The sequence below is a fragment of the Symphalangus syndactylus genome, chromosome 2 (genome assembly GCF_028878055.3).
Source record: "Symphalangus syndactylus isolate Jambi chromosome 2, NHGRI_mSymSyn1-v2.1_pri, whole genome shotgun sequence".
Lineage (NCBI taxonomy): Eukaryota > Metazoa > Chordata > Mammalia > Primates > Hylobatidae > Symphalangus > Symphalangus syndactylus.
In genome coordinates, this window is record NC_072424.2 from 87,258,012 (window position 1) to 87,278,251 (window position 20,240).

At 55.7% G+C, this 20,240-nt stretch overlaps 3 protein-coding genes across 23 annotated transcripts in view; 1 reads left to right on the forward strand and 2 right to left on the reverse strand.

The window, feature by feature from the left end:
- The window catches only part of PPIL6 (peptidylprolyl isomerase like 6), a 46,241-nt gene extending 41,676 nt beyond the window's left edge, over positions 1-4,565 (reverse strand). For 3 of the 4 annotated variants that reach the window (XM_055260963.2, XM_055260970.2, XM_055260990.2), the window contains exon 1: positions 3,846-4,070. In XM_055260963.2, coding sequence (XP_055116938.2) covers positions 3,846-3,980 — 135 coding nt within the window. In that variant the 5' untranslated portion in view covers positions 3,981-4,070. Of the gene's footprint in view, positions 1-3,845 lie in introns of all 4 variants that reach the window. The other variant, XM_055260999.2, reaches the window with a different exon arrangement.
- On the forward strand, positions 4,074-7,325 carry SMPD2 (sphingomyelin phosphodiesterase 2). The gene is made up of 10 exons (XM_055260950.2): positions 4,074-4,565; positions 4,751-4,847; positions 4,955-5,031; positions 5,377-5,470; positions 5,613-5,702; positions 5,946-6,028; positions 6,155-6,287; positions 6,380-6,484; positions 6,673-6,826; positions 6,923-7,325. Exons 1-10 carry the CDS (start codon positions 4,516-4,518, stop codon positions 7,309-7,311), a joined length of 1,272 nt encoding a protein of 423 aa, XP_055116925.2. The 5' UTR covers positions 4,074-4,515; the 3' UTR covers positions 7,312-7,325.
- A 142-nt stretch (positions 7,326-7,467) lies between these two features.
- On the reverse strand, positions 7,468-19,295 carry MICAL1 (microtubule associated monooxygenase, calponin and LIM domain containing 1). 18 transcript variants are annotated; one of them, XM_063630934.1, is made up of 25 exons: positions 19,085-19,295; positions 17,304-17,604; positions 17,003-17,210; positions 16,628-16,732; positions 15,877-15,981; positions 15,612-15,767; positions 14,971-15,071; positions 13,673-13,930; positions 13,343-13,458; positions 13,030-13,156; positions 12,773-12,854; positions 12,109-12,256; positions 11,580-11,770; positions 11,299-11,387; positions 11,105-11,146; positions 10,779-10,862; positions 10,495-10,651; positions 10,105-10,196; positions 9,532-9,808; positions 9,174-9,262; positions 8,819-8,932; positions 8,600-8,693; positions 8,299-8,398; positions 8,129-8,202; positions 7,468-7,745 (listed from the first exon to the last, which is right to left on the reverse strand). In XM_063630934.1, exons 2-25 carry the CDS (start codon positions 17,559-17,561, stop codon positions 7,597-7,599), a joined length of 3,216 nt encoding a protein of 1,071 aa, XP_063487004.1. In that variant the 5' UTR covers positions 17,562-17,604; positions 19,085-19,295; the 3' UTR covers positions 7,468-7,596. The 18 variants fall into 18 exon arrangements, with proteins under 18 accessions (XP_063487004.1, XP_055116712.2, XP_063487022.1 ...); XM_055260737.2 differs by having other exon boundaries at positions 10,120-10,196; positions 19,085-19,218; XM_063630952.1 differs by having other exon boundaries at positions 10,120-10,196; positions 11,337-11,387; positions 11,560-11,770; positions 19,085-19,218.
- Positions 19,296-20,240: the final 945 nt, after the last annotated feature.

Here is a 20,240-nt window from a genome sequence, read left to right on the forward strand (position 1 = left end):
GACATGCTATGTTCTTTAAGACTAGTTTTTCCCTAAGTACAACTCTTGCTAAACCTCGGTGGATCTACAGACACTTTACTTATAACTAAAATAAATAAATAAATGTTTTTGCTTTAATTCACTGATGAATGGGGGATGACCAAAAAGATAATAACGTTGTGGTTATACCCCTTAGGAAAAAGACAAGTACGAAATCAGTTTAGGTTTAGATACTGAATATGTTTTAGTTTGACATAGATTGTCTGTAGGAATCAGAGAAAATTCTTATTGGTCAGCAATCCAGGCTTGGTTCTTGATATTCGTTATACTTTGTCTCCCTCTAAAGCAAGAGAATGCAGGTGAGGCTATAACAGGCCTCTTTTCTGAGTGTTTGGGAAGTAGATGGACCAAAGGGAAAAGTGACAGCCGCTGCAGGTTAGTACCTTCCCTGCTAGGGACAGTGCATGGAGGCCCTGTCGTGGTCCAAAAGAGGGTGCTGGCCTAGCACAGGCCATCAGGGGTGAGTATTCCAAGGAGAGAAAACCAGGACGTGAGTGTGGCCCACTTTGGGAATACTCACCAAGAGGGCAACAATAATTAGGCCATTTCCTTCTGTCCCCAAGCAATAGCTGACGCATCTTGTTTCTCAGTTCCAGTGTCTGTGCTCAGTTTGAGGCAATACTGCAGGTTGATTACTTTTTCTTTTTTTTTTGAGACGGAGTCTCGCTCTGTCGCCTAGGATGGAGTGCAGCGGTATGACCTCAGCTCACTGCAACCTCCGTCTCCTGGGTTCAAGCAATTCTCCTACCTCAGCCTCCCAAGTAGCTGGGATTACAGGCGCCTGCCACCACGCCCAGCTAATTTTTGCATTTTTAGCTATGAGGTTTCACCATGTTGGCCAGGCTGGTCTTGAACTCCTGACCTTAGGCAATCTGCCTGCCTCAGCCTCCCAAAGTGCTGGGATTACAGGCGTGAACCACCGCACCTGGACCGGTTGACTGCTATTTCTAACCATCTGGAATAAACTATAAATCCAGTAGTTTTCAAATGAAACACATCATGTCTTTTTAATAATTTAGTATTTGTTGTAGAACGGACTATATCCAAATGAAAATGTATGCAATATTTGTTCTTATTCTCTACAAATCTCAATATTTTGTGTGTTTGGTTTTTACATTTTGTTTTTAATTTTATTTTTAAATTTACATATAATAATTGTACATATTTATGAGGTAGTGATGTCTCGATACATATAATATATACTTACGATTAGCATATCCATCATCTCAAACATTTATTATTTCTTTCTGTTGGGAACATTCAACACAAATCTAAATCTTTGTTAGTTAATCAGACATCCAGGATCGCTCACAAATTATCATGTTAGGAATACATTCAGATATCCATTAAGACAGAACTAGAGGCTGGGCGTGGTGGCCCATGCCTATAATCCCAACACTTTGGGAGGTCGAGGAGGATTGCTTGAGCCCAGGAGTTCAAGACCAGCAACACAGTGAGACCCCCGTCTCTTCCAAAAAAAGAAAAAAAAGCTAGCTGAATTTTCATATTTGAATATAACTACAGTAGGTAAAAGTTTAAGAAAGGGAATATTGACATTATTAATACAATAAAGATATTGTTTTCTTGACCTACTGTCTTCTACAGCAGGGGCTGGAGAGGAATAATTTTTAGATTTGTAAACAGTTTTTTGTTTTTTTCTTAAGGCAGAGTCTCACTCTTGTTGCCCAGGCTGGAGCACAGTGGCACGATCTCAGCTCACTGAAACCTCCACCTCCCGGGTTCAAGCAATTCTCCAGCCTCAGCTTCCCGAGTAGCTGGGATTACAGGCGCCCGCCACCATGCCTGGATAATTTTTGTATTTTTAGTGTAGATGGGGTTTCACCACGTTGGCCAGGCTGGTCTTGAACTCCTGATTTCATGATCTGCCTGCCTCAGCCTCCCAAAGTGCTGGGATTACAGGCATGAGCCACCGCGCTCGGCCTGTAAACAGTTTTAAAAAATCAAAAGAATATTTCATGGCCGGGCGCGGTGGCTCACGCTTGTAATCCCAGCACTTTGGGAGGCCGAGGCGGGCGGATCACGAGGTCAGGAGATCGAGACCACGGTGAAACCCCGTCTCTACTAAAAATACAAAAAATTAGCCGGGCGTGGTGGCAGGCGCCTGTAGTCCCAGCTACTGGAAGAGGCTGAGGCAGGAGAATGGCGTGAACCCAGGAGGCGGAGCTTGCAGTGAGCCGAGATCTCGCCACTGCACTCCAGCCTGGGGGACAGAGCGAGACTCCGTCTCAAAAAAAAAAAAAAAAATTTCATGTTATGTGAAAATGATACGCAAGTCAAATTCAGTGTCCATAATATGGTTTTACTGGAATACTGTCATTCATTTCCATCTCTGTGTCTGCTTTTGCAACACAGGACAAAGCTAAACAGGTGTGACTGAGACCCTATTGCCAAGAAGGCCTAATATATTTACTATCTGGACTTTACAGAAAAAAACTTGTCAACACTTTCTTTACAATGTGGAGTAGGCACAGAAAATGTGCCTTCAGAAAAAAAGCGAAAAAAAAAGAAAAAAAAATCCCCGAAACTCATTAAATACATTAACTTTGTAATTAACTTCATGGCCATTCACTTTGGTAATAAAAGGTTGCTGATCCCGTCTGCCCAAGCAACACAGACCACAATTTCTACTTTTGAAGATTCGTGTATTATTTTCACAGACTTCTGATCACTTTTATTTTCATTATTTATTTATTTTGAGACGGGGTCTGGCTCTGTCGCCCAGGCTGGAGGGCAATGGCGCGATCTCAGCTCACTGCAACCTCCGCCTCCCGGGTTCAAGCGATTCTTGTGCCTCAGCCTCCTGAGTAGCTGGGATTACAGACGACCGCCACCACGCCCGGCTAATTTTTTTATTTTTTGTAGAAACGGGGTTTCACCACGTTGGCCAGGCTGGTCTAGAACTCCGCGTCTGCCTCCCAAAGTGCTGAGATTACAGGCGTGAGTCACCGCGCCAAGTTATCTTCTATTTGGGAACATTTTGTTGTCAAGTATACAGCTGGGTACTTTGGAAGTTAAAAACATTAATTAAGCCATGGTCCTGGAGTCAAGTGAGGTTCGGCGAGAAGTTTGCCATGGACAGCATTTCTTTCTGGAGCAAACCCTGTAAGAAGGGCTGAATTCTACATGCCGATACTTCATACATTTCTCCTGCATTTCAAGTTTTAAGTGTGCTGCAGCATAACTGATCTGGCCAAATTCTTCCAGTTTTCTCAAGTGCTTTTCCTTTAGTATCGTTCTGAGTGTTTACAAAGAAACGATTTTCCAAAGCACTTGTGAAGAAGCATCTGGTTCGATTGGAACGCAGTGACGGCTCTATAAAATTCAAAGAAAAGAACCTCCCCGCATGAATAGTTTACAAAAATCGCTTGGGCCGAGGTGGCGGGGTTGTAAAAATTAGCTAGTTATATAGTAATCATTTTTCCATAAATTTTAAAATCTATAATTAAATAAAAAATTGACGTAGAACAAAATCTGCGGGTGTGTGTGTGTGTGTGTTTTCGGAGGGGATTACCTTATCTCCCAGCACGGTTCTGAACCCTTCCTTCGCTCAGTTCTCCCTTTAAAGGTCGCCAAGTCGAACGCCCGCCCCCAGACCCGCACTTGCCCCCCTATACTCTCCTCCCGGTCCTCCAGACGGATCCTGCCCGGCCAGGACACGCTAGCCCCTTCCTCGGCCGGTGAGGCCTCGACCCCCGCCGCCTCGAGGAGGCGCCGCGCCTGCAGTCACGCGGCCGAGAGCGGGTAGCGGGGAGGGCCGCCTACGACAGAGGTTTCTCTGTGGTTACCTCAGCGACGCTCTTCGCAATCTGAAAGTTGGGGCAACTGAAGAGCCCCACCACCTTCACCTGCAGCGGCCGCTCGGGCAGCGAGGGCGAGCCGCACCTAGCGTGCGGGGGCCCGCAGGGCTGCGGCCTTGCCATGGCCGCGCCCGCGGACGCCCGGTGACCCCAAACACTGCGCGTCGCTCAGGCAACCGCGCGGACCCGCCTCCGCCGCTCGCAGAAGGCGGGGCCCAGGGGCGGGGCCGAGGGCGGCCCGTGGCGGCCGGGCCTTTCCTCAACTTTGCGCCTGTTGCTGGGCTGCTGGCGCGCGGGCGGCCGCCACCGCGGCCGGGGACCAGCTTGGAGGAAAAGGAACCGGGAGCTGCCCACCGGGGGGCGCCCTCCGGACCCCCAGGGTCCTCGCGCGCGGCCCTCGCCGAGCCTGGGCGCCCGGATTTCGGCAGCGGATGGCCTTTCCGGGTTGGCGGCCCTCCTGATTGGGAGCAAACGGCCGGTTGCCGGGGGAACGCGGGAGTCGGGCCCGGCCTGAGCCACGCGGGCTTGGTGCCCACCTGTGCGCGCCGCCCGCGAGGAAGGAACGGCCCGGGGAGAAGGCGCCGCCGGCCGCCCCCGTCCCCACCGCGGCCGTCGCTGGAGAGCTCGAGCCGCCTCGCGCCCCTGGAGCGCCCCAGCCATGAAGCCCAACTTCTCCCTGCGACTGCGGATCTTCAACCTCAACTGCTGGTGAGTGCGTCCGCGGAGTGCGGTCTGGGGGCCACCTTCCGTTCGCACCCATGCAGCCTTCTTCCCCCCATCCCGCCCCAGGATCTCAGGGTGTAGGGAAAACCCGAACCTCCAAAGTCCACATCTGGCCCCAGCGCTGGTGGTCCCAGCAGTCACCTCCCCTGCCCCGCTCTTCCCTTCCTTAGGGGCATTCCGTACTTGAGCAAGCACCGGGCCGACCGCATGAGGCGCCTGGGAGACTTTCTGAACCAGGAGAGCTTCGACCTGGCTTTGCTGGAGGAGGTGAGATTGTGCGGCACCGTGCGGAACCCAGGCTGGGAGGAGGGCACCTGGGAACAGACCTTCCCCCTGGGGAAAGGCCAAGCAGGCATCCTCACCGCTTCCCTTAGGTGTGGAGTGAGCAGGACTTCCAGTACCTGAGACAGAAACTGTCGCCTACCTACCCAGCTGCACACCACTTCCGGAGGTGAGAAGCCCACTGGCCTGAAGCCTTTTCTCATCCCAGGAGGCTCTTGGCCCTGCCAGCCCTTCCCTGTCCTGCCTGCACCCTCCAGTCTTCTCCAGCCTCCTCTCCCTCTGGATGTGAGAGAAGGAGAAGGGTAAACCAAGAAGGTCCTATGACTTCAGCCCATTTCACCTTTGTTTTCTGGCTGCCCTATACTCCTCCAAAGGCTGTCGCCTTTGTTCTAGGGCTAGTCTCAGCAGTAGAAAAAGAAAAAAATAGCTGATCAGAGCTGGAAGACAAGGGAGGGGAAGAGGGCTGGGTGTCTCTCCCTGTTTTTCTGGTTATTAAGCAGGGCTTGGCTTTCAGCGGAATCATTGGCAGTGGCCTCTGTGTCTTCTCCAAACACCCAATCCAGGAGCTCACCCAGCACATCTACACCCTCAATGGCTACCCCTACATGGTAAGCCAGACTTCTGACCTCCTCCACCTCCCTTCCCCACCTCCAGTAATACAAGGTAGAGGAGGCAGCCCTCTGAGAGCTGCAGGGGATGGGCAGAAAGATGGTGGCGGTGCCCTGAGTTTCTATCTCCTTCTGCCTGCAGATCCATCATGGTGACTGGTTCAGTGGGAAGGCTGTGGGGCTGCTGGTGCTCCATCTAAGCGGCATGGTGCTCAACGCCTATGTGACCCATGTGAGTGAAGCTGGCAGTGCCTAGGGCTGGGACATGCAGCCCAGTCCTGGGACAGAGAGATGGTACTTCTCTAGTTCTCATACCTGGGGGTGAGGTGTGGGGGCAAGATCTTATAAGGAAGCAATGGGCAAGGCTTATCCATTCTATACCAAACACCATGCCAAGTGACAGATACAGGCTTGATTCAGACATACCCCTGGGATCCTCAGTCTTATCTGCTGTGATCTCATCTATCTTACTCAGCTCCATGCCGAATACAATCGACGGAAGGACATCTACCTAGCACATCGTGTGGCCCAAGCTTGGGAATTGGCCCAGTTCATCCAGTGTGTGAGCCTGGGCTTGAAATGGGAAGTGGGATTGGACCCAGGGACTGAGGGTGAACAAGGCCCCAGTCATGGGGAAGAGCTGGTGAGGGAAGAACTCCCGCCTCACCAACCTGGTTCCCCCAGCCACACATCCAAGAAGGCAGACGTGGTTCTGTTGTGTGGAGATCTCAACATGCACCCAGAAGACCTGGGCTGCTGCCTGCTGAAGGAGTGGACAGGGCTTCGTGATGCCTACCTTGAAACTCGGGACTTCAAGGTGAGGACTTGCCTGTTACTTCCCCACCTATATCCCCAGCTTCTCTCCCTCCATCTCCCCAACATCCTAGCATGAGCCAATGATTCCCTTAGGGCTCTGAAGAAGGCAACACAATGGTACCCAAGAACTGCTACGTCAGCCAGCAGGAGCTGAAGCCGTTTCCCTTTGGTGTACGCATTGACTACGTGCTTTACAAGGTCAGGCTCCTCCCCTCAACATGCTTTCATATGCTGTGTCTCTTTGTCTGCCACCAACCTGTGTAGATCCTTTGCTCAGCTAGTCTAGTCTTGGACCACTGATGGGTGGAAAGTGGGGTAGCCGGGAGCTGGTTCTCTGGGAAGAGGCCCTCATATGTAAGCTTCTCTCTGGCCCTTACTTTTCCTAGGCAGTTTCTGGGTTTTACATCTCCTGTAAGAGTCTTGAAACCACTACAGGCAATGACCCTCACAGTGGCACTCCCCTCTCTGATCATGAAGCCCTGATGGCTACTCTGTTTGTGAGGCACAGCCCCCCACAGCAGAACCCCAGCTCTACCCATGGTGAGTCACCTCCACCCTTTCCTTGGTCCTTGCCCCACTTGAAGCAGCCCTTCCACTCTTGACTGTCTCCTGCCCCACTGCCCTGCCCTGTTGTAGGACCAGCAGAGAGGTCGCCGTTGATGAGTGTGCTAAAGGAGGCCTGGACGGAGCTGGGTCTGGGCATGGCTCAGGCTCGCCGGTGGGCTGCCTTTGCTAGCTATGTGATTGGCCTGGGACTGCTTCTCCTGGCACTGCTGTGTGTCCTGGCGGCTGGAGGAGGGGCCGGGGAGGCTGCCATACTGCTCTGGACCCCCAGCATAGGGCTGGTGCTGTGGGCAGGTGCATTCTACCTCTTCCACGTGCAGGAGGTCAATGGCTTATATAGGGCCCAGGCTGAGCTCCAGCATGTGCTAGGAAGGGCAAGGGAGGCCCAGGACCTGGGCCCAGAGCCTCAGCCAGCCCTACTCCTGCGGCAGCAGGAGGGGGACAGAGCTAAAGAACAATAAAGCTTGGCACTTTAGTGGCTCTGCCTTTTTCCTTGTAGAGGCCATGGGAGCCAGGGGTCAGTGTGACTGTCACACTACAGATCTTAAGGCTCCTACACATCTTGTCCTGTCCCGATACATGCCCCCACCTCCCACCTGTAGGCAGTGTGAACCCTGTTTGTGGCAGAAACATTTTAATTGTAAACAGCAAGGCTCTCTGCCAGGCAGTCCAGATCAACAGGGGTGGCACTGTGCTGGGGTGAGGTGGTTTCTTTGTGGGAACGAAAGCAGACGGCTCACCCTCGTCTAGCCCTGGGCCCCTGTCCCCAGGGCCAGCTCGCTGAGCCTGCGCTCCTCCTGGAAGCGGATGAGGGCATCTCTCTGGTTGACCAAATCCACCAGCTTCCTCAGGACCTGGTCCTCAGCCTGCCGATCAGCAGCTGTCTTTAGGGTTTCTAAAAGGAGGAGACAAAGCTTAGAGAACAGGGAACTGGGCAGGGAAGCAGGAGGGCCACAACCTAATCCCAGCCTATGTGATTTCTATAACCCGGGCTTTGTTTCCTAAGCTGCCAAATTAGGAGGGTTGCCAACACCAGTGGTTTTCTAGCACTACTGAGCAGCACCATTTTTTTGAAGGAGATCTTGTATAAAAGCCAACTGTGCAGCTCTGATTGAACTGAAGTGAGAAGGGGCTTTGGAGCCCCCTCCTCTGGCTTCCTCCTGAATTGTCTCAGAGGTACACAGACTAAAGACCATTCTGCTTGGTCAGTATCTGAGATCATGAGGCTCACATGACACATCCCTGGGATGTGTCTGCTTCTCCCCACATTTCACCTACCTTCCCGGTTCATGTAGCCTCGTAGCTCCTGGTCCAGCTGCCACTGTTTCTCCTCCAGGTTCAACTCCTGCACCCTGTGGAGGTCAGGGATTGTAGAAGCAGAGCTGTCTAAGGTGCCCAAGGGCTGGAGCCCGGCCCATGGGCCACTGTCACCATCCCCTTCCCCTTACGTGATCATGAGCTCGGCCTCCTCAGCCACCAGGCTGTTTTTCTTATCAACAAGCTGTAGCAACTGTCCTACCCATAGTTTCTTTTGCTGTTCTGGGGAACCTGAGAAGAAGGAAGATGGGTGGGGTGATCAGGAGGCTTCCAGCCAGCACCACAGGAGTTATAGGCTTAGGGGAGACAGGAGAGCAGGGTGTCACAGGTATGTGTTAGCTGTGTGGCATAGCCACTGGGACTCCTACGGGCTGGAGCGTGGAGCTGAACACAGTGCTAGAAGGCAGAGGGGTGTCCTAGCTTGTCACTCACTGCTCTGGCGCCTCAAGGCCAGCTCCAGCTTCACGCCCTCGGCCTCTAGCTCCCTCAGGGCAGCCTCGATCTCATTTAGTCGCCGTTGGATGGTCTGAGGGGTACAAGACAGGATACCCAGGAGTCTCTACGTTGCTCAAGAACAGAGCACTGGAGGAACTCTGATCTCATCCTCAGAACTTTGACCCCATCAGAATTTTGGGAACCCCTGGGCTTCACCTGGGCCTTGCAGAACCTCTTCATCTCCTCCTCCTTCGCGCGGCGCAGCAGAGTCCGACGCCATGTTGGGTAGTTATTCATGGTGCCTGAGGTCTTGGCAAAGGTCTGCAGGGCCTATGGGAGGGTCAGGTCAGTCAGGGATAGGGCTTGGGCCCCCTGGTGGATAGGAGTGTTGTTTGGAAAGGCAGAAAATAACCCGTGCTGAAGTGGGGTAAGCTCTGGTAGAAAAGGTAGAGGCCAGAGATATGACAGGCCGAGTGAGAAGACATTCCAAGAGAAGGGTGCAGTGGACCAGTGCAGGTTTCTCCTGTAGTGGGCTGGACAGCATTTTGTGGCTGCATGCTGGCCTGCTCACCTGTTCCACATCTGAGTCCAAAGGCACATCTTCTTCTTCTTCACTGGAGAAGGGACTCTCTTCTTCCTCCTTCTCCATGGCCACAAGAGCTGAGAAGAAGAAGAACTGAGAAGTTCTACTGCCTCCAGCACCTGCCCCAGTCAGGCAACAAAGAGCATGGTGGTGACGGAGGCCCTGCAAGTCTGGTGAAGACTGAATGTATGTGTTGGGGCATGGGAGGAACTGAGAAGAATGGAGCAGAGGAGAGGCTGCCACAGCCTGGGATCCCCACAACTTCCCTCTGTATTCCCCAGAATTCCTCTGCAGGAATTCCCACCCTGTCCCACCCTGGGTCAGCACATCTGCCAGGATGGGTTACCTTGAGGGCTCTGGACTGGCAGGCCCCAACCCACAAAGCTGCTCTCCAGGGCGTGGCGGGCCAAGGCAGAGCAGCTGCGGGGGGGCTTGGGTGGAGGCTCCATTTCTGGGTCAGGGGTAAGGTTAAGGGAGGACAGCCGCTGGCGCTCTGAGCTGGAGAGGCGGATCCGCCGACGGGTGGGCTGGCTGGGATCTGAAACAGGACCGGCCCCCTCCTGCGAGGCTGTGGGCGTTGAGAGGCCTGGTGGCATGCTATTCTCACTTGGTGTGGGGAGCTCCTGGAAAAGCCACCATGTGGTCTGGTCAGTGACCTGCCCAGGGTGGGGTGAGGTCGGGGGGTGAGGCCACCCCTTTGGAGCAAAGGTGAGCCTTGGCATTCATTCGCTTAAAACCGTTTACAAACAGTGTCCGGCTGTGTTTTAGATACTTGAGAGAACAAGAAGTGTACGCAGACAGGCATCCCTGCCTTCACAGAGCTTACATGCTAGTAGAGGAAGACATTCAGTTACTCCCAGCAAAGCGCTGGTTTGACGAGACCCTCTTCCTCTTCCCAAGCCCCAGTACACACACATGCCTTCACAGTCTTTACCGGACTCTCAGGACCTCCATCACTGCCTTCCTCTTTGTGGTCTGGCTGGGGCAGGTGCTGGAGGCAGTAGAAATGTCCTGGAAAGGGTAGAGAGGGGAGGAGGCATCTGGTGTGGGCAGCCCAGTGCCCAGACATGCAACAGTTTATGAAGGAAGGTGGGGTAAACGACAGATTTTCAGGTGAATTTCTGCCAGCCTCCTGTTCCTCAGAACCACACATCTGGAGCTTTCCAGGAGACAGAGAAGACCCTGAGCTCAGGAGAACGAAGTGCCATCTTGAGCCTGTTTCCATCCTGTGCCTCTCTACCTCAAGCTCTTTGTCCCCCAGGCAGGGCCAGGCCCAGAGTCTCTCTGGAGGTCTCCCAGGCCCACTCACCATCTCCTGGGTGCTGTTCATAGCCACCTAGCCACAGTGTGGCCTCACAGGTATGGCAGCGGAAGCAGCTCCGGTGGAAGAAATGGCCGTCGACACAGAGGCGTTCCAGGACATAGAGGTGTTCCCCACAAAGCGCACACAGGTCCCCGGCACCGGCCTGCGTGGACCCCCAGGACACAGGGTCAGGTGGAGCCAAGGCCAGCTCCAAAGTTCTTTCCCTCCCATGAAACGCCCCTGCCCTGCCCTCCCCAGGCCTCTGCCTGCACACGAGGCCTGGCTCTCACCTCCTGGTGTTGGGATGGGGGTGTCAGGGGTACACCAGGCTCTGGGTCAGGTGGCACCTCAGTACTTGGGGTCTCGGCCTCCATCTAAGGAGGTAAGTGCTCAGGCAGGGAGGGTAGAGGGGCAGGGCCAGCTGGGAGGGGATGCGTACAGATGAACACAAGGGGCTGAAGGGAAGGGGAGTGAGACTAGGCAGGGAGGCTGGATGGGGGGTTATAGGACCTGGGGTGGGGAACAAGACACGGGGGCATGAGAAATAGGGAAGACACTACTGGGAAAGGGGATAAAGTGTGGGGTAGGAGACTGACCCGCTCCTGCCTGCATTTACCTCCAAGCACAGCTTCTTGCCACCAGCATCCTCTGCATTTTCCTGCAATAAGTCCTAACAGCTCTGAGTGCGATGTTTTGAGCTCCCAGTCCTCCCCACTTTCTGAATGTCCTCACCATCATCCCAGGATCTCCACTGGGTACCCCCCTGCCCACTCCTCCCTGGTCAGCTCCAGCCCTGCCTAAACTCTCCACCTTGGCCCGGGATCGCTGCAGGGTCCTCTGAAGTTTACCAAGGAATAATATAGCACTGGAGGTCCCAGGGGAGGCCTGGCTGACAGGGCCTGCGGGGAGAGCCAGGGCATCAGTGTGGATGGGGGGTGCCAATACTGTACCCCCAGAACAGACAGTCACTCTCCAACCCAGAAGGACACCTCTCCCAGGCTGACCCTCAGAGGGCGCTTTTTCCCTCTTTCTGTCACACACACACACACACACACACACACACACACACACCCGCCTTTCCTTCAGGTCACCTGGGCTGTGGGCCGTGCTCTTGAAGGCACTGTGGAAGTGGCTGAGGTAGGCAATGAGGCCCAGTGGGTCACTCCCTGCTACCACGGCCTGTGCAGACACCACCGGTGTGATGCCCAGCTCATGCTCTGCCACCTTTAGTGCCCAAGCAGTTGCTTCCAGAGCTTCCAGCCCCTGCAGCTCTGAGGGTTCCCTGTGGGATGTCAGGGAGAAAAGCCAACTAGAGACAAGAACCTAGCCCCACTGAGGGGAGGAGGGGCAGCAGGAGGGGAGGGACAGCAAGCAGCGGCTGGGGTACAAGAAGGCTTGAAGGTAGGTGTGTAGTCTCTGCTACCCAGTGCCCAACCCAGTGACACTACTCCTGGCTTTGGGGGCCTGTGCCATTCACAAAGCTCTCCACTATCTGAATGCATTAGAGTCTCACAAGAGTGTCAGCAGATGCAGGGAAGCACACTGTCGCTAGGACTCAACTGGATATGCTAACTCCTACACTGAGATCATGAGAGAGAGGTGGGTCTGCCAGGGACTCACAGCAGGCCAGGCTGCAGCCGGTGCACCAGCGCACACAGAGCTAGCCCGTCAGCCCAGGAGGAAGACAAATCGGAGACGTGGACTCCCGGGTACCCAGCTGTCTGCTCCTGGCACCAGCGTAGCAGCTCCTCCTGGGTGCCTGCCGACCCTGGGAGAGAAGGCTGCGCTGTGCCCAAGGCCCCCTCTGCCCATCCTAGGCATATAGGGAGCCCAGCTGCTGCGTGTGGGGGTTCTGTAGGGGAGGAGTCAGGGATCCACCTCTACTAGGGCACCAGCCTAAAGTTCACTATCAGCAGCCCTCCATCCCAATTCTCTTTTAAAAAAATCTCTTTGGAATAAAGTACAGGAGTGAATAAAGTGAAATCGCAACTGGCTACATAGACGGCAGCAGACTAAACTGGGGGCAGGGGAGGTTGCCAGCACCACTATGGCTGTAACGGTGGTTAAAACACTGAAGTGCTTCCATTCAGACTGGCAGCCAACTGCTGCCTGTGTGGTGCTACCCCTCCGTTCCTCCAGCAGGCCCCCAACCAACCCACCAGCCAACAATGAGTGCTCCGGCACGCTGCTCCTGTCCTGAGGCTGCAGCTGCTTTGCGGGGACCACCTGGGCCTCGCTGGGTAGTACATATTTTGGTCACCCCTCGGGAGGAAGGCCTGCTCACCAGTGGCTGGCATCCCTGTATCTGTCTTGTCGCTGTTCCTCTGCACAGGCTCCTTGGCTAGCACATCATACAGGTCTCGTACCTAAGGCAGCCCCGCTCAGGTCTCAAGGCAGGCTGGCCACACAGCCCCTCAGTCCAGGGGTAAGGGCCCGCCGGGGGTAGGATTGACCCCAAAGGGCAGCGACTGGGCAGGGAGGGCCTGACCTGGGGGAAGGGGGTTGGCTTGGGAAGGCTGGTGGGTGTGTCGGGGGTCTGACCTGATTGGGGGTCACTGCCCGGAGGTTCAGGTTGGGGTAGCGGGTGGCTGGGTCCAGCCCATACTGGGCCACATTGCGATGCATGTTTTCTGGGGATGTCTGTGACAGAAGCTGGTACAGGCTCTCACTGAGGGGGTGAGGGTAAGGGGCAGAGGCATGAATGGGAGGGCACCTGTCAGCACCCACCCCTCAGGAACTGCCAGGCCTTTTCTTCTGCCTATTCCTCCATCTATTCACCCAGCACCCCTGCCCCTCTTCCTGAACCTTGTCACATGTCCTGCCCTGCCCACATCCCCCTCAACTCAGGTCTTACCGCTCAGCCAACACCTCTAGGGACTCAGCGCCCTCTGCCCACCGCTTCACCATCCAGGCCGCATCAAAGGCTGCCAGGAAGCCCCGTGCCACTCCAGTGCCCAGGGGCCAGAAGGGCTGCAGTGTCAGAGGAATAGGAAGCAGCTCAGGGAGAATCCAACAGGCGCATCCCAAGCCCAGATACCCACCAAGGTCACAGCAGAAGGGGCCGTCCCCACACCAGGCAGCCCTTAGCTCCTCCCCTCTGCAGGCAGACCTTTTTATCCCCTCCTCCATATTAGGCAGCTCCCTCTCCTAACCATGAAACCCCTGTGCCTCCTGAACCCCTCACCTCCACCAGGCAGTCCCCCACCAGTCCCAGCAGCAGGCGGGCGCCATGCTTCTCTTGCACACGAGCAGAACTCTCTGCCCGCATCATGCTCGTGAAGTCAAAGGCAGAGACATCAGGCTGCCCATGGGCGTCCTGGGCAAACTCTAGTTTCCCGAGCTTGCCATGGGTGGCAAAGTCAGCAGCTGCCCGGGCAAAGCGCTGCAGAGCCTCGGGCACCACATTGGCACTGCCCAGCAGCCGATCGGTGTCTGGCAAGTCCTGTATGGTCAACAGAGCAGAACCTCAGAGACATCTGAAAGCAGGGTCAGTGGGCCAGTGCCACCCCCTTGGGTGCAGAAGGTGCACATCCTGGGGCCCAGAGAAGGAAGGGGCTGCCCTAGACTACACAGCAGTTGAAGGCTCAGCTGGGACTAGAATTCCAGCAGCCTGGAATTCTCAAAGCCCTTTCTTCAGCACTCACCCTGCTGCTGGGTGTCCCAGGCTCTGTTCTGCCCATATCATTACTGTCATATACTTGCCACAAACTCAAGAGCTTTGGTTTGTCCATCACTTAGAGACAACATGCCTAATTTATCAGGGTACTCATGAGAATTAGATGAGAGATGCAAATTTAACTCTCAACACAGTATCTAGCACGTGGTAGGCACTCAACTAGTTCATTCATTCAGCAAATACATACTGAGCGTTTACTATGTATTTGGCACTGTTCCAGGTACTGGCAATTAGTAGCAAGCAACAGACAAAGAGACAAAAATGCCTGCCCTCATGGAGCTGACACATACCTACTGTGGCTGGTATAAGGTGTTTAGCCCAGAATATGATTCCTGTTGCCTTGTAAATCCCAGGGGAGAACTTTTTTTTTTTTTTTTGAGACAGAGTTTCACTTTGTTGCCCAGGCTGGAGTACAGTAGCACAATCTTGGCTCACTGCAACTTCCGCCTCCCAGGTTCAAATGATTCTCCTGCCTCAGCCTCCCGAGTAGCTGGGATTACAGGTGCCCGCCAACACGCCCAGCTAATTTTTGTACTTTTAGTTAGAGATGGGGTTTCACCATGTTGGCCAGGCTGGTCTTGAACTCCTGACCTCAGGTGATCCACCCACCTCGGCTTCCCAAAGTGCTGGGATTACAGGCGTGAGCCACCATGCCCGGCCGAGAGAACTTTTAGGGGTGAAGTTAACACCAGGACAAAGGCAGGAGAGGACGGGGTCCCCACACCCAGGTGTCCACTATGGCCAAACCTAGCCTCTGCCTCCCGGGGCTCACCACCCAGCCTCTCCTGGCCAGAACTGGGCCTCACCTGGTGCAGCACCCCCAGCCGCAGCAGGCACTGCTTCTTGGCTGTCATCACAAAGTAGTGGGTGTCGTCCTTGTAGTACACAATGTTCTCCAGATCAATGCCTGGGGGTACAGGGCAGGGGACAGTAGATACGTCTCCTGATAACGCATCAACTTCCCTAAACATCCCAACATGGCCTGACCTCTGAGCTGGGATCCCGGCTTAGGCTGCAGTGAGTGCTCCACGCATAGAACCCCACGAGTCCTGATGACACAAACAACCATCTGTCCCAGGCCCAGGAGGCCTGAGGACTTAGAGCAAAGAGGGAAGCTTGGAGGGGGGTGGCATTTGGGAGACCTGCACCACCTGGTCGCATGGCAGTGCAAAACCAAAGTAAACAGAGGCACCTTCTTGAAGTACCACTTAAGCAAAACTCCCATACATAGGTTCATCTCTGAGAGATTCCAGAACTTTTCATGCTGGGTGGTCAACTAGGGCTGTGCCTGCTTAATCTCTGAGGGGACAGGTTCCTTCTTTGCTGCTGAGACCAAAAAAACAGAAAAGTGTGGAGTTCCTTGCAGTGAGGACAAGTTTGGAAGGGAGAGGCAGGAGCCAGGCCAGTCAGGCAGGGGGAGGGGAAATTCAGCAAGAGGGTCCCTGACCTGTGGCTTTGAGAAGGCTCTGGAAGAAGCTCTGGTTGTAGATCCTGGCTACACCACTGATCTCCGGCACCTGTGTCTCCTCCACGGTGCGTCCATTCACAAAGTTAGCTGTGATGCCAATGGCCAGTTTGCCTCGCATTTCTCGAACTTTGAAGCCTAGAGGTGACGGTAGGTGAACAATGGCAGGAGGAGGGGGTTATAACAATCTAGAAAGGCCCAGGATGTGCCAGAGATGCTGGCTTCTTTGAGGGAAGTGATCACTCACCTTCAGGGACGAATTTACCTCCTGCAGCCGAGACAAGGACGTCAAATTCATAGTTGGCCAGGTGGGCAGGGGGGGTGGGTTGGAGCTGGGCACGCCAGCCACTCCCTAGGGCAGGGGGTATGAGAGGCACAAAGGTGTAGAAGTTGTAAGAGCCCCTATAGTCTCAGGACAAGCCAGTGAAATCATCAAAACATGTGTAAAGGAGTCTCTGGTTTAGAAAGCAATGATATATTATCTATCAGATTACACCTTCACAGCTATGGAAGGCAGGTAAGGAAGGAAGTGGTATTCTTGTTTTGCAAATGCTCAATCTGAGGCTCAGGGTGGCTTGCCCAAGGCCACACTATTAGAAAAGGAGACTCCTGGCTGGCATGGTGGGTCACGCCTGTAATCCTAGCCCTTTGGGAGACCGAGGCGGGTGGATCACTTGAGGTCAGTAGTTCGAGACCAGCCTGGCCAACATAGTGAAACCCCGTCTCTACTTAAAAAAATACAAAAATTAGCTGGGCGTGGTGGCACATGCCTGTAATCCCAGCTCCTCAGGAGGCTGAGGCAGGAGAATCGCTTGAAACTGGGAGGTGGAGGTTGCAGTGAGCTGAGATCATGCCACTGCACGCCAGCCTGGGTGACAGAACGAGACTCTGTCTCAAAACAAAAACAAAAAAGGACACTCCTGGCCCACCCTTTTTCAGACACTGGCCAAGTTCTTGATGGGGGAGGGGGAGATTCCAGGGACCATAGAAATACTTACCCTTCCTAGGAGGGGGCTGGAGGCCAGTGAAAGTGACACCCCAGTGAATTTCTACCCCCAGCAGCAATGCTACCTTCAGCAGAAGCAGCTGGAGCTGCCGGATGCCTGGAAGGGAGAGGACATTAGGAACAGGGACCCTAGGGCAGCACAAGCTCCCCATGTACCAGTGTGTGCCTGGTCAGGGTCAGACTGGAAAAGGTCTTAGCGATCACTCAGCCCAAAAGCCCACTTATAGATGGGGGACCTGAATCTTCAAGGTCACCTGACTGATACGGATCTTGTCCACTTTGACTCTTGGCTGGCCCAGCATTTCCCCACTGGCCTGCCTCTAAGCCCAGGCTCACCCGCCCCTCCAGGCCACCACGTGGTGCTCACTGATGTGGTCCAGGGTGCCAGTGCAGAAGCGCCCGTAGAACTTCTTAGCGCCGAGTGCCCGCAGGTCGTGGATGGTGAAGGGCCAGAGGTGGAGCACGTTGTGGCGAGAGAACTTGGTGCGCTTTTCCACCAGCACCACTCGGGCCCCCAGCAGCGCCAGCTCCACAGCGACCCGCAGCCCACAAGGTCCAGCACCCACCACCAGGCACTGTGAACACACAGGGCAGTGAGGGCATGGCATCCTGTCCCTCCTCTGACTCCCCACATTCTCTGCACCTCATCCCAGGCACCGTGTATCCACCTTGGTGCTGGTGCAGGCCCGGCCCTGCTGGTAGACAGGCTGGCCTGCTCGCTTGTCCAGCTTGGTCCACAGTGACTTGGCGCTCCAGTAGTTGAGCTGGTCCTTGATCTTGTGGTACTGGGGCAGCCCCCCACCGGGTTCCAGCCCCAGGGCCCCACATAGCTCCTGGAAGCTGCTCAGCACGTCCTGGCACAGCTGGGCCTGCAGGAAGCTCTCAAAGTGGGCATGTGCTGGGTTGGTGGAGGGGGGTGAAGCCATGGAGGCCTCCCGGGGAGAGCAGCAGCTGGGCAGAGGCGAGTGGCTGGAGAGGTGAAAAAAGAAGGGGAAGAGGCTGGAGAACAGAAGAAATAAAAAGGAAGGGGAGGCGAAGAGAGCAGGCTGGTGTCCCCAGGGAGCTCGGGATTCACCAGTGATTGGCTCTGCTCCTCCCAGCCCATTCCCCTGCCAGCATCTGCTCCAGAGACAGCTGCTATCCCGCCCACTCCAAGTGAAATTTGCCACATTTGGAAGTGAAAAACATTAGTCTTTCACTAATGGGCACATGGGACACCAGGGGAGCCTCCAGTTCAGTCTCCCTGTCCAGGGATCTCCAAGCCGTGGGGTAGGAATTCTTAGCCTGCCTTCCTTAGGCCTTGGAATCAGGGCGTGGAGGGATTTCTTAGATGTGGAGAGGACAGAGCTGCCTTTGCATGCAACACAGGGACAGATCTGACACTCACAACCCCAGCTGCTGAGCATACATCCTGCCCCATCTCCCTCCATGCGTCCCTGTGCCGGCGCCCCTTGATGGCCCCAGTGCCACGCTGGGTGTGAGAAGTGTCTCATGGCAAGGGCAAAGTTTTCCTCAGCACTCGTGCTTGCCTCCTGACAGAGAAACAGCCTCTGTCCGCGTGGGTTCCACTTCCCTCCACCAAACTACCTCAACAAACGGCGGGAGGATGTTGCGACTGACTGGGGAAAGGAGGCCTGGGTCTATTTCTGACGCACTGTGGTCAAAACACTTCCTCTGTGAACGTGCCCTACTCCAGAGAACCGTGGGTAGGGCTGGGGGTCGACCGCAGCCGGGTTCGCCCCTCCCAGGTTCCCCCCTCCCTGATCGACCCCTACCCCGCCCCGCCCCTTGTGCGCCCGGGCGCGCTCTCCCAGGAATCTCCAGAGACAAGGCCTCGCTTTGTCGCCCCCTCCCACGCCACCTGAAGGGTGCCCGAGGGGGTTTCTCACGCGGGCCCCAGAAGGGATCAGAGGGTATGGAGGAGGCGGGTGTCTACGGCAGCGTTAGGGAGGGTGAGTGGCAGCAGTGGGGGCAGGTCCCTGAGGCTCAGGCCCCTCCACCATCCAGCTGCCCCTCCGTTCCCAGCCCGCCGCGCCGAGACAGGAGATGAAAGCCTCCCGCTGCGGGTCGCCCGGACGAGGGCAGACGGAATCTTAAGACGGAAGGGCAAAGATCCTTCTTGGGGGTGGAGGGTGGAAGGAGGAAGAACTCGGCGAAAGGGGAGAAAGGGGCGACCCAGCCTGGAAACTCCAGGACAAAGGCTGTGAGAGGGGTGGAGCGGTCTGAAAGGATGGAGAGGGAGCTGGACCGCGCGCGGCAGCAGTAGGGGTCTCCGACACTCTGGACGGCAAAGTCCGGACGCGGGGTGAGCAGGGCTGGGCTGAGGGAAGACCTGCCGGACCTGCCGGGCGTGGTTCCCGAGCGCTCGCAGCCGCATTTCCCCGGAAGCGCACCCCACCTCACCCCACCCGGCCGCAGGGCGCGCAGCCGGCTCCGCTGGACGACTTACCAGCGGCTCCGAGGCCGGGAGGGGCCGCTTCCTGCCGGGCTGGCAACCAGGTCGGAGCGGTTGGGAGGGCGGGGGCAGGGGCGGAAACGCCGAGATCGGGCGGGGATGCTGGGATGCGGGGCGGCCCGGGGCGTGCTCCCGGAGTCCCGCGGAGTGTGGGCTTCCGCGACGGGCGCGGGGCGCCGCCCGGGCTTTATTCGCGACTCATTAGCATCTCATTACTTCTGGATCCCTCCACCGCCTCCAGCGGGGACATTCTTGGGCCCGCCCATGCCTGCAGAGTGGCGCCCGAGGGCGTGGCGCTGCGGACACCCCGTTCCGCTCTGGGGCCTCCGGGTGGGTCTGGCCTGTTGGGGGTTGAGGAGCTCGAAGGCCAGGGCGCCCAGTGCTGGACCGCGCACCCTCGGCCTGGGCTCCTTCCCGGCGCTTGCGCGTGCAAGGCTAGCTCTTTCCCCGCGGCAAGGCGAGGATCACCCGCCCCCGGCGCGGTCCCAGGTCCGTTGGCAGCCTCCCAGCGCCGGGCCAAGAGGGCGCTCAGGCCTCTCAAGAGGTTTGGAAAAGCCAGCGGGTCCGAGGGTGGTGCCGGAACGTCTGCGCTCTCCTCCGGTCTCCTACCTGGAGATGCACGGCCCGGGCGCCCCAGGATGGATCCAAGCGCAGAGTGCGCCTCCCATGAGACAGGTCGACCCCTAAGTCCGGGCCGAGGTCAAAGGGCGCGGATTAAAGTCCTGGAAACTCAGCAATCTGCAGCTTCCAAATGGATATGAGAAGTGAGAGGAAAGGGGACGGCGGGGCGGGTTAGACCGCCACTAAGAGATGGGGAATGGGAGGGGTGTGTGGAAGAGAGACCAAGTCTTCAAAGAATGCCTTAGTGAGGACCCACGGGACTGTCTGCTGAAAAGGGCTGGAGAGGCCTTTGGGATCAGCTTCGTCGTATTCCCGATAAGGAAACAGCGCCTAAAGTGAAGGGACGCGTCCAGTCTTTCAGCTAGTTAATATTAAAAAACATCGTCTCATTTATTGACCGTCATCCTATGAGTATTACCTCAGCATCAGTGCTTGCAAGTCCCATTTTACCAAAAAGGAAACTGAGTCACAGAAGTTCTGTGATCTGCACACAGCAAGTGGCAGAGCTGTTTGGGGGCCCAGTTCTGTC

Excerpts from the sequence above, each read along its gene's own strand:
- SMPD2 (XM_055260950.2), top strand. The coding sequence starts at position 4,516 with ATGAAGCCCAACTTCTCCCTGCGACTGCGGATCTTCAACCTCAACTGC. Across the intron at positions 4,848-4,954 it reads ACCTGGCTTTGCTGGAGGAG|GTGTGGAGTGAGCAGGACTT; the intron begins GTGAGATTGTGC and ends CGCTTCCCTTAG. Across the intron at positions 5,703-5,945 it reads TCAACGCCTATGTGACCCAT|CTCCATGCCGAATACAATCG; the intron begins GTGAGTGAAGCT and ends TATCTTACTCAG.
- MICAL1 (XM_063630923.1), bottom strand. The coding sequence starts at position 18,045 with ATGTATGCTCAGCAGCTGGGGTT. Across the intron at positions 10,197-10,494 it reads TGAACAGCACCCAGGAGATG|GACATTTCTACTGCCTCCAG; the intron begins GTGAGTGGGCCT and ends TACCCTTTCCAG. Across the intron at positions 9,263-9,531 it reads GCCAGTCCAGAGCCCTCAAG|CTCTTGTGGCCATGGAGAAG; the intron begins GTAACCCATCCT and ends TCTTCTTCTCAG.